Source organism: Hyla sarda, chromosome 4 (genome assembly GCF_029499605.1).
Source record: "Hyla sarda isolate aHylSar1 chromosome 4, aHylSar1.hap1, whole genome shotgun sequence".
Lineage (NCBI taxonomy): Eukaryota > Metazoa > Chordata > Amphibia > Anura > Hylidae > Hyla > Hyla sarda.
Window position 1 is genome coordinate 381,629,157 of NC_079192.1, and position 12,794 is coordinate 381,641,950.

Here is a 12,794-nt window from a genome sequence, read left to right on the forward strand (position 1 = left end):
ATGCTGGGAGTTGTAGTTTTGCAACAACTGGAGGTCCGTAGATTGCAATCCACTGCTCTATACTGTATCCCTATGCCACGGCTGCAAAAGGTAAACAAAATAAACTTTAACTCACTTTCCCCGTCAATCCAGACTTGCTTCCCAGGGAATGGAACGTCGGAGAGCCGTCAGCCTATCACCGGCCGCAGCAATGTTCTGCCTCGGCTGGCGATAGGCTGAGCCCACTGTCATGTAAGAAGCCGGCTTCTTACATGACAGTGGGCTCAGCCTATCACCGGCCAAGACGGAACATCGCTGTGGCCGGTGATAGGCTGACGGCTGTCTGACGTTCACAGCATAAGGCCGACGTAGGAACATGCGTTAGTTTTATTATGTTTACCTTTTGCAGCCCGGGCATAGGAATACAGTATGGGGATACCGCACTGTATAGAGAGTTTCAGCGCCGGCGGCCGCAACAAACAGGAGGACGAGGAGGGCAGCGATTGCGGGTGACATGTGAGTAGTACCCCGATGGGGACAGTGCAGTGCTGGGCTAATAATTATTTTGGGGGAGGGGGGGAATACCGTCATATACCGTGGAACCGCCATAAGTTCAAAAAATACCGCGATACACATATTTGGCCATACCGCCCAGCCCTACCCTAGTGGTCTAAATTTCAAAGATAATAATAACACGGAAAGAATAATTTTTATTAACAGAAGATAAATTATAAACATTAATAAGTTTACATCAAGAACAATACATCAAAAGTTTTATTTGATGACAACTACTCTTTAAACTAAAACTGAGATGAGCTACAATACTAAACACAGTCCATGGATATGTGTGGCGCTATGTACTTTAATTTTTATACACAATTTTTACATTTGACTAGCTTGGTAACAGAATATTAAAAAAGGAAATACATATTGGAAATAGGAATGGAATCTGGGGCATGCATGCAGTGGGGGATTAGGAAGCATGTGTATTATCAGAATCTCATGTAAAAAATCTATAGATGTACAGGAGAAGCAGAATGTTCCATAAAAGTATATAATAATGCGCAGCTTGTAGCGGTCGGCGTCCAGGACTGTGCTTTGTCAGGCATTCTACATTCCTTTTTGCCTTGAAAGATAAAAATATGTGCATTCAAAGGAATTTTTCCCTTGATAGATCTTCTCAGACAGTGGTTTAAAAGGGGAATAGATGACGTTAACAAGGCACAAGTGAGAGAATTTATTCCATGGTTCAGATGTGACTTTTTCTTATCATAGTGTGCTTGGTTTTAACCCCTTAAGGAGTCGATAGGCCGGAACATAGATTCAGCATACCAGCCCTCACCCTGGCGTCACGAGTGACTGGGTTAATATTAACCCCTCATATATCAACATCATACCATCCCTACCATACACCCCCCAAGGGCTACCACAATTGTACTTAATACAGGATGTTTTTTGTTCTTAAAGCAGTTGTTCAGAATTCCTTATAAAGTCTGGGAATGCTGAAAGTCCTGCTTTTAAATTAGCAACTTTATCTGATTATCACTTAAAGGGGTCTTCCAGGCTTTTTAAATTATGACCTATCCAGGGAACCCACTGTTTTACCTAGCCAGTCTGACTTTGGGCTACTCCTGAGGGTGTCATCTAAGTTATTCCATATCCCCTCTTTAATCTCTATACAGGGAGCTAGAATTAGCTAAAGGAGATCACTAAGTCACATACCTCTAGAATATGATCTTGATGTAGGTGGCAGAAATAGTAGCGTTTGGTCATAGTCAGTGTTCAGCCAATATATATATATATATATATATATATATATATATATATATATATACCAAAAAATTGCAGCACTACTCGAAAAAACATATACCATAAGGTGCCAGCGTCCACAACCCAACAGTTCCAGTAAATATCCAAACAATGGCGCAGCACTCAATTCCAAAATAGGGTGCAATTTATTAGCATGGAGTGGATGCTTGATAAAGGCTTCATGGAGAAGCTGAAACGTTGCTTTGCTGTGACATGAGAGAATAAATTGCAATACATTGGAATTGAGTGGTGCGCCATTGTTTGGACATATTATACAGCAATTGGTAATGATGCCATATGGTCATTAGAACACATATGTGGACTTTTAGCAGTCGTTTTTTCTGGATGTGGCTCCCAGTACGCAGATACCTGCAGGACTAAATGAAATGATAACAAACAAAGCACATATCAATACTGGCAGGTAACCAGAACAGGAATAGCAAATTGCTAATAGAAAACAGAAACCATAGATTATGGCACGGACGAATCATGACAACATTAAATAGAAGATGAAGAAAATTAACAAATACAAAGGAATGATCCTAGTTCGTGCCCCTAATCTTGTCCTAGAGCTTACCCTGAACTCTAACATAACAGCAAACACCACTAAGCCTTAATGTCTCTGTAAATGTCCCTGCAAATGTAACTTGCAAAACAAGCAGGCACTAGGACCAAAACACAAAAGCAAGGAAGAGCAGTAAAATAAAAGCTACACAAACAGCCAATTAAAATACACCCCAGCAACTTCGAAATACAAACATAAGGACTACTCAAAGAAAGAAAAAAGCATGTAGACCATATGGGTAATTATACAGTAGAATAAAAAACATAATCTTTTTCTTATTAGGAAGGACATTTATTACATGGCTTTACAATCCAGTTCAATAAATTATTATAAAATAAATACATAGGAATAAAAAATATAGATAAAATAACACTATAAGTTCTTCAACAAATGACTTTAATCTTTTGTCCCTATAATTTAATTTACAGTACGTCCATGTCGTTGGCTGATGTGAACTATAAATGCAGCCTTACTTATATGTCTGCACACTTGTAAGAGCTTTGTCTGTTGAAGTGTCAGGCTTGCAGCTGCCACTATAGGCAGTGTAGGATTTACATAGCATTGATATCAATTTATTCATTGTATGTTCTGTGCTCTTAAGCTCCCCTAGTGGGGGCTGTAGGCATATCTCATTTAAAGGGGTATTCCAGCCTCAGAAAAATTCCTAGAAGTGAGGCAGGGTGCTGTAACAATGATAAAAAAAAACATGTCCTGATCATTTGGTGCTCGCTTTCTGATGGTTCCCAGTCCCCGCTGCAAACCACTACTTCCTGTGACATGTTATCCCTGCAGGAACTGCTCACTCAGCCAGTCACTGGAGGCAGGTGGTGATTAGCAGTGGGGACTGGGAACCATCAGAAAGGTAGTGGTAGGAGATTAGGAAAGGTGAGTATTTGTTTGTATTTTAAACATTTTTATAGCGCTTACTTTCTGTGGCTAGAATACCCCTTTAATGTTATTCCATAGATGACATTTAGAGCTTATACATTTATAACATGAATATATAGTAAGAAATAATTCATCACTGGTGCTCAAGGATAAACATTCACCTTAATTATTGCTGAGGTCCCAATCTTAACTTGGTCCCAAAGCCAAGTGGAGACACAAATAACACTTTCAGGACTCCCATCTTTGAAAAACTAGAAATTGTAAATCTACACTGTTTCTATACATTATGCGTCACTACTCTAGTTCATCAATCTTTTCTTGTAAAAATATATACTATCTGTACTGTATATTCCTGGACTGGGGCAGTATGCTGCCATTTAAATACTCACTGCTCTTGGACAGTAACTCCTCACTATACCTCTATCATGTCCGTGATTGCTTTTACCAGAGGACTATTAGATTTGTTAAGGGTGAGGACACATTTTAGATGTTTTTTTCACCCGAAGCAAATTATTTCCAAAAGGAGAAGATACTGAGAACATAACTATAGGAAAAAATATAGGAAAAAAAATAGGGAAAAAAAATTATATTCTAATATCCTGTGGTAATGTACCGATGACAATAAAAACACATCCTTATTCTATTTTCTGTGTGCTTCAATGAGCACTGTAGTTAGTGATAGTCCATTGCTTCAGGTTATTTCCATAGATCTCCTCTTGTGTCACCTTAACAGGAGAACTTGAAATCACTTTCATGCTGGTTGAACCACGAGTCACTGTGGTGGCCCCTGGATGATTCTTTTAACTCCATCAGCCTTGACTGATATATGTGTTGGGATATAGGGAGAGATCTATCTGATGGGTCAGGCAGAAACCAGGGATCGCCTTGATAACTTGCGGTTCAGGCACCATGAAAGTGATGACCGGTTCTCTATTTTGTTTTTGGTGCCATACTTATATCCACCACCAAAACATTGGTGGTAGGCTAAGCACAACTTAGCCTAAAGAAAAATGTCTGGTTGGTATAATTGAATATGCCCAGACTAGAAATGTGACAATTCTAAAGTTGATCGAAAGGGTTCATTTACCTGCAAATAATAGTGTGCTTGTCCGAGTTTTTACATTACATCCATTAAGGTCTAAACCATCGATGCAACATAGGGGTACGGCAGTAAAAAGCTTTGTGTATGGTGGAGAGAGACATTCTGCCCCATTAACCATTTATTTTTGTTGGGAATCATATGCAGGTTGCTAATTTTACTCCTACTCTAACAGTCTACCCCCAAAGGTCCAAGGATGTGCTTTCCACACATGTACAGTCTTAGTATGCTGTCAGTGGCTAAAGGCTTATAAAGCTAAAAATATATCTCTTATGTAAACCTGGACCTAAAAGTAATGTTGGATTCAAAATATATAGTCCCCTTGGCCATCAAAGGCCCATGATATCAGTAATTTAGGATGATCTGCTTTGGGCAACTACTTTCTCACACACCGTAGACTAGTAAACTGTAGGGTTCTCATGTTTTGATGGTTGGGTCTTGGCCAAGTCAGGTTTAATGTATCATTGCATTAAGCCCTTACTTAAAACATTCACATCTAACATTAGGTCATTTTTAGGAACTGGAGCTTTAACCAAGATCATGATTCATGACTATACACATAGGAGTGGTTTGTGTATAAATAATGCATGTTTCTTTAGATTTTGTCAACATATTTACACCTCTTCTAGACAAATATATGTATTGTAACCACTGGTTAACAGATACCATCTAATCACTCACAATCTGCAAGAAACCCTCAGGAGATGCATCAAGATGCTTAAAATTAACCAAGCACATAGACAAGTAGACAGTCTCCAATAATGAGACAATACAATAACATAAAACTACATAGACAGTTCTGCACATGGTCCCATACAAAGAGCTTTCTGTTGACATTTTTTATGTAGATTCTCTGTTCATGTGGGCCAGGTTAGACACAAGATTTAGGAAGGTATTGCCTTGTGCTAGGGAAGCATATAGAAGCCCCAGGACCATATATTCCACTGAGTTCTTCTTGACTCTCTCTTAACAGTATTACATCATGGACTCCTCCTCAATTTCTTTGTCCACTTCAATGGCTGTGTTTTCATAACTTGTGATACCTCCATACTTCCGCATGTGGACCATCAAGGGTTTTGGAGACTGGCTACCGGCCAGGGTATTAACATACAAGCCTGTCCTATCTTCTTCCATTGAAGGACCCCAGTCCATAGCAGGTCTACTAGCCTGACGTATTCTCTGTAAGAAGAACAGAAGAAAAAGCTTTTTTATTTATTTATTTTTTATTTATTTTAAGAATGGATATGGACAATAATTTCTAGAAAGGTCAATTTATGTTGTGCCTGATGAACATCCAAAGACTTCTAGTTGATGATTGCTTTTGACCAGAAATAGTAATTGATCCAGGCATCAATTCAAAATTTTCCCCTACAATAAGGCAGTTGCATACAAGTATATTGCCTTCTCCTGGATTGACACTGTAGGATAAAATAGTGAACTTGATGGCATTGCATCTATCTTTTATCCTCACTATACTAATAGCTAAGATGGTTCTACTTTTGTTTTACATATGTTTAGTTTGTGGGTTGAGAAAATACCTTAATCTTGGTATTGAACAATTGGTGGGATTGGCAGGTTTGATGGTCATGCACAGAGAACATGGCAGTACAGCCAATTGTCTTTCAAAACGGGACAGATAAGGGGAGAAGTGAAACAATTTTTTTGTGCAATTTTAGTCACTATTTTAGTCACTGTACACAGACCAATATCTCCCCATACAGTGTTCAATACTTGAGACTGTATAGGTGATTAAAGTTACAACCAGTGACTCACAGGAGACGTCTTCTCTGATCATAATCAGTCACTTTCCTTTTTGCGTAGCTATCTGGCCCAGACCACCAGACAGTTACTAGCCACAACTCGTCTCTGGACAAAAATGTAAGGCTCCACACTTTTCCAGTACCCTCCTTAACTCCCCCCCCCCCCCCATAGAGATCCAAACAATAATAACTCCCACCCCCCTTGGTGTCCTGCTCAGTAAAAGCGGTAGGTAAGCGGGTTGGGGGGAAGGGATAGATAGGTCTCCCCAATAGGTAGGTCACTTCATTAGGTAAACAGCCCCCCCCCCCAGTAGGTAGTTTCCCCAATATAAACAGTAGGTGTCTTAGAATGGATTTTTGCCTAATATATATATAGGTGCCCCAGTAAGTAGTTTTTCTAGTATATAGGCCACAATAGGTAGATTCCCCAGTAGATAGTTTCCAAAGTATATAGGTGCTTCAGTAATTTCCTAAGTATATAGGCCCCAAATAGATAGTTTATCCAGTATATAGATCCACAATAGGAAGGTTACCCAGTACATAGACCCCCAATTGGTCATTTTTAAATATATAGGCCTCCAATTGATAGGTTTCCCATTGCTCTGTCTGAGTGTTGTTTTGGAAGAGAGGCAGCTGAAAGAGAGGTGTAAAACAGGAGATGTCTGCTGTGCGGAGTGAATCTGTGGAGCTGGAGTGACTTGTGTGAGTACTTAGATTTGCACATAGAGGTGTCAGGATCCGGACTGGTATGCAGGGAGGTGATGGCGGGGGCCACACCAGGGGAACGGAATCTAAGGGGTTACTGGTTTTCACCATAGCCCGCCGCAAAGCGGTATGGACTTGCAGCGGCAGGTAACCCCCAGGTCGTTCCACCCGATAGCGACTCAACCTCACTGACAGCTGAGACAGACGCGGTACACAAGGACAAGGCAAGAGCAAGGTCGGACGTAGCAGAAGGTCTGGGAAGGCAGCAACGGTTCATAGTCAGGGGCAACGGTAGGGGTCTGGGTACACAGGCAATGGAACACACAGAAACGCTTTCACAGGGCACTAGGCAACAAGATCCGGCAGGGACAGGAAGGGGAAGTGGGTTTATATAGTGTAGGGAGTGCTTGGGACTAATTGGGCCAGGCACCAACTAATGGTGCACTGGAGCGGGGCCGCGCGTGCCGGGACTGAACAGGAGGACGGGGCAGGTGAGAGACACGGGGCGCGATCCGAGAGCGGGCACGTCCCGTACCTCGGATCTCGTCCCCACCGGAGACATGGAAGCAGCGCTCCAGTGCCGACCGGAGCGCTGCATACACGGGCACGCCGCGAGCGGGAAGCAGCGGGACCCGGAGCGCTCGGCGTGACAGTACCCCCCCTTGGGTCTCCCCCTCTTTTTGCTGCCCAGGAACCTATGGATGAGCTCCTTGTCTGCGATATTGTCCCTGGGCTCCCAAGATCTCTCTTCGGGGCCACAATTCTCCCAGTCAACAAGAATTTTTTTTTTAGCGAGGATTTCTTTTACCGAGAAGACGTCAGAGAACCCAGTGACAGGAGCAGGAACGGTGACCTTGGGGGAAAAGCGGTTAAGAATGAGAGGTTTGAGAAGGGATACATGAAAGGAGTTAGGAATATGAAGAGAAGAAGGAAGATGGAGCTTGTAGGAGACAGGGTTGATTTGACTTTTGACTCTTAATGGCCCGAGGTAACGAGGACCCAGCTTGTAGCTAGGGACACGAAACCGAATATATTTGGCAGAGAGCCACACTTTGTCACTAGGGGCAAAGACAGGAGGAGTTCTTATTTTCTTGTCTGCATGTTTCTTCATGCGAGAAGAGGCCAGTGAGAGCGACTTTTGAATCTCTTTCCAGATAGTGGAGAAGTCCAGGGTCAATTCATCTATGGCAGGAACTCCAGATGAAGTGGGGATGGGGAGGGGGAGAAGCGGGTGACGGCCGTATACCACAAAGTACGGAGACTTGGCGGATGACTCAGAGTTTCTGAAATTGTACGAGAATTCAGCCCAGGGTAACAGGTCGACCCAATCATCTTGGCGGGAGGAAACAAAATGTCGCAGGTAGTCACCAAGGATCTGGTTCACTCTCTCCACTTGTCCATTGGACTGCGGGTGGTAGGAGGACGAGAAATTTATTTTGATCTTTAATTGATTGCAGAGAGCTCTCTAAAATTTAGACACAAATTGAATGCCTCTATCCGAGACGATATGCATGGGAAGCCCGTGAAGACGAAAGATCTGCAGAAAAAATTGCTTCGCCAACTGTTGCGCAGAGGGAAAGCCTGGAAGCGGAGAAAAGTGAGCCATTTTGGAAAAATGATCAACGACCACCCAGATGACAGTGTTGCCATGGGATACAGGAAGATCAGTGATGAAGTCCATGGCTATGTGGGACCAAGACTGTTCAGGCACGGGCAGCGGATGGAGAAGACCTGAAGGTTTCTGACGAGGGGTCTTGTCACGTGCACATACTGTACAGGCACGTACGAAATCGGTCACATCCTTTTCCAAGGAGGACCACCAATAGTGTCTGGCAATCAACTGTAAAGTCTTTTTTAGTCCAGCATTTGAGGATCCGGAGGCGAAGACTGGGAGGAACATAAGTCTTTCCTGGAGGGACAGGTACCAGAGAAGCAGGAGCAGAAGAGATCAGGCACTCAGGGGGAATGATGTACTGAGGAAGGGTCTCGGCTTCAGAGGCATCGGTGGTACGAGATAGAGCATCAGCTCTGACATTCATGTCTGCGGGACAAAAATGGATCTGAAAGTTGAAACGGACAAAAAACAACGACCACCTAGCCTGGCAAGGATTTAGCCGCTGGGCGGATTGGAGATAAGACAAACTTTTGTGATCTGTATAGATGGTGATGGGGTGAAGGGATCCTTCCAGAAGATGTCTCCACTCCTCAAGGGCCAACTTAATCACCAATAGTTCACGGTCTCCGATGGAATAATTTTTTTCTGGAGGTGAAAAGGTTTTGGAGAAAAATCCGCAAGTGACATTTTTTCATTTAGCCGATTTTTGCAGGAGAACAGCTCCGGCTCCAACAGAGGAGTCGTCAACCTCGAGGAAGAAGGGCTTCTGAGGATCAGGTCTGGACAAGACTGGAGCAGAGGAGAAGGTGGCTTTGAGGTGGTTAAAGGCTTCCTCCGCCTGTGGCGGCCAGGATTTTGGATTAGCATTTTTCTTAGTCAGTGCTACAATAGGAGCAACGATGGTGGAGAAGTGGGGAATGAATTGACAATAATAATTTGTAAATCCGAGAAATCTTTGGATTGCTCGCAGGCCAGTGGGACGAGGCCAATCCATTACCGCAGAAAGTTTATCAGTGTCCATTTGGAGACCTTGTCCGGACACAATGTATCTCAGGAAGAGAAGACTGCTGCGTTCGAATAGACACTCCTCAATTTTAGCGTAAAGTTGATTTTGGCGTAGTCGCTGGAGCACTTGACGAACATGAAGGCGATGTTCCTCTAGGTTGGAGGAAAAAATTAGGATGTTGTCAAGGTAGACCACCACAGAGGAGTACAGCATATCCCGAAAAATCTCATTAACAAAGTCCTGAAAGACTTCTGGGGCGTTGCATAGACCAAAGGGCATGACTAGGTATTCAAAGTGATCATCTCTGGTATTGAAGGCGGTCTTCCATTCATCGCCTGCTCGTATACGGATGAGGTTATATGCGCCCCTTAGATCTAGTTTGGTGAAAATCATAGCACCTCGCAGTCGGTCGAAGAGTTCGGAGATGGGAGGCAGAGGATAGTGATTTTTTACGGTAATTTTATTGAGACCGCGGTAATCAATACAAGGGCGGAGAGATCCATCTTTTTTTAGCGACAAAGAAAAATCCAGCTCCAGTCGGGGAAGAAGATTTCCGGATAAAACCTCTTTTGAGGTTTTCTTGTATGTACTCAGACACAGCTTGGGTTTCCAGGGCAGAAAGTGGGTAAATCCTACCACGGGGCGGTGTGGTACCAGGGAGCAGGTTGATAGGGCAGTCATAGGGTCTATGAGGAGGCAAGACCTCTTCCTGCTTCTTACAAAAGACGTCCGAAAAGTCCTGATAGGCCTTAGGAAGACCTGGCAAAGGAGTAGCCATGGAGACCTGGCAGGAAGAAACTGGGTGGAGATATCGCTTGTGGCAAGAAGATCCCCAGCTCTTAATGTCCCCGGTGACCCAGTCGAGGCTAGGCGAATGACGTTGGAGCCAGGGCAAGCCCAGAAGAATTTCAGAAGTGCAGTTGGGTAGCACAAAAAATTCAATATGTTCATGGTGGTGAACTCTAACACTCATGAGTAGCGGTTGAGTGCAGTAACGCACAGTGCAGACCAGTCTCTCTCCATTAACTGATGAAATGAAGAGAGGTTTGACAAGATGGGTAACTGGAATGTTGAATCTGTTGACTAGGGAGGCTTCAATGAAACTTCCTGCTGAACCCGAGTCCAAGAAGGCCACAACGGAGAAGGAAGTAGCACTAGCGGGTATAGCAATCCGCACAGGTAAAGTCAATCGTGGAGAGGTAGAATTCACTTCTAGCAACGACTCTCCTACGTTAACTAGGTGAGTGGGAGCGTTTCTCAGATGCAGAGGACGAATAGGACAGTCTTTTAGGAAATGTTCGGTGCTTGCACAGTATAGGCACAGGTTTTCATTCCTACGGCGAGTCCTCTCTTGTTGGGTCAGGCGAGACTGATCCACTTGCATAGCCTCCTCAGCAGGAGGCCCAGGAACAGATTGCAAAGGACGTTGGAAGAGACGAGCCTGGGAGGGAAACCACCTGGTGTGAACAAGATCCTTTTCCTGACGAAGTTCCTGGCGTCTTTCCGTGAAACGCATGTTGATGCGGGTGGCCAAATGGATGAGTTCAGACAGGTTAGCAGGAATTTCTCGTGCGGCCAGGACATCTTTGATGTGACTGGATAAGCCTTTCTTGAAGGTCACGCAGAGGGCCTCATTATTCCAGCGTAGCTCAGAAGCGAGGGTGCGGAACTGGATGGCGTATTCACCCACAGAAGAACTACCTTGGACAAGATTCAGCAAAGCAGTCTCGGCTGAGGAAGCCCGGGCTGGCTCCTCAAAGACACTACGTACTTCTGAGAAGAAGGACTGGATTGTAGCAGTGGCAGGATCGTTGCGGTCCCAAAGCGTTGTGGCCCATGACAAGGCCTTTCCAGACAGGCGGCTGACCACGAACGCCACCTTAGACCGTTCTGTAGGAAATTGGCCCGACATCATCTCCAGGTGTAGGGAACAATGGGACAGGAACCCACGGCACAGTTTAGTCCCCATCAAACTTGTCTGGAAGAGACAGGCGGAAACTGGGAGCAGCCACTCGCTGCGGAGGAGATGCAGGATCTGGCGGAGGAGATGGTTGCTGTTGTTGTGGCAGAAGCTGTTGCAGCATAGCGGTCAACTGAGTCAGCTGTTGTCCTTGTTGCGCGATCTGCTGTGATTGCTGGGCGACCACGGAGGTTAGGTCAGCGACACTGGGCAGCGGGACCTCAGCGGGATCCATGGCCGGATCTACTGTCAAGATCCGGACTGGTATGCAGGGAGGAAATGGGTGGTGGATCCTCTGTGTCAGTGAGGTGATGGCGTGGGCCGTACCAGGGGAACGGAATCTAAGGGGTTACTGGTTTTCACCAGAGCCCGCCGCAAAGCGGGATGGACTTGCAGCGGCAGGTAACCCCCAGGTCCGTTCCACCCGATAGCGACTCAACCTCACTGACAGCTGAGACCGGTGCGGTACACAAGGACAAGGCAAGAGCAAGGTCGGACATAGCAGAAGGTCTGGGCAGGCAGCAACGGTTCGTAGTCAGGGGCAACGGCAAGGGTCTGGGTACACAGGCAATGGAACACACAGAAACGCTTTCACAGGGCACTAGGCAAGATCCGGCAGGGACAGGAAGGGAAAGTGGGTTTATATAGTGTAGGGAGTGCTTGGGACTAATTGGGCCAGGCACCAATTGATGGTGCACTGGCCCTTTAAATCTGAGAGACCCGGCGCACGCGCACCCTAGAGAGTGGGGCCGCGCGCCGGGACTGAACAGGAGGACGGGGCAGGTGAGAGACACGGGGCGCGATCCGAGAGCGGGCACGTCCCGTACCTCGGATCGCGTCCCCACCGGAGACATGGAAGCAGCGATCGCGGTCAGCAGTGCCGACCGGAGAGCTGCATTCACGGGCACGCCGCGAGCGCTCCGAGGAAGCAGCAGCGTGACAAGAATGATAGAATTTTAGACAGCCTTTTCACTTTTATTTCTCTACTCTGCCTCTAGGGAGAGGGGTAGATTGGTCACAGGTGCTTAAATCTAAGTTTGGGACTTAGTTCTGAGCTTACTCTCTCTGAGCATTGCTTTGAAAGAGAAGCAGTTGAAAGAGAGTTGTAAATCAGGAGATATCTGCTGTGTGGAGTGAATCTCTGGAGCTGGAGGGACTTGTGAGAGTACTTACATTTGCACATAGAGGGATCACTGATAGAATTTTAAACAGTCTTTTCACATTTCTCTACTCTGCCTCTAGGGGGAGGGGTAGATTGATCACAGGTGCTTAAATCTTAGTTTGGGACTCAGTTCTGAGCTTGCCCTGTCTGAGTGTTGCTTTGGAAGAGAGGGAGCCGAAAGAGAGTTGTCAAACAGGAGTTTGAAAGCAGGAGTTTGAGATCGCTGTGAGTGTTTCTTTGTTAAAT

At 45.1% G+C, this 12,794-nt stretch overlaps 1 protein-coding gene across 1 annotated transcript in view; it reads right to left on the reverse strand.

Annotated features, from left to right (window-relative positions):
- Window positions 1–1,782: 1,782 nt before the first annotated feature.
- Window positions 1,783–12,794, reverse strand: part of SLC6A7 (solute carrier family 6 member 7) — a 145,321-nt gene continuing 134,309 nt past the window's right edge. The window contains exon 14 of the mRNA XM_056516947.1: window positions 1,783–5,519. Within this exon, the coding sequence (XP_056372922.1) occupies window positions 5,316–5,519 (204 nt within the window). The 3' untranslated portion in view covers window positions 1,783–5,315. The remainder of the gene's footprint in view (window positions 5,520–12,794) is intronic.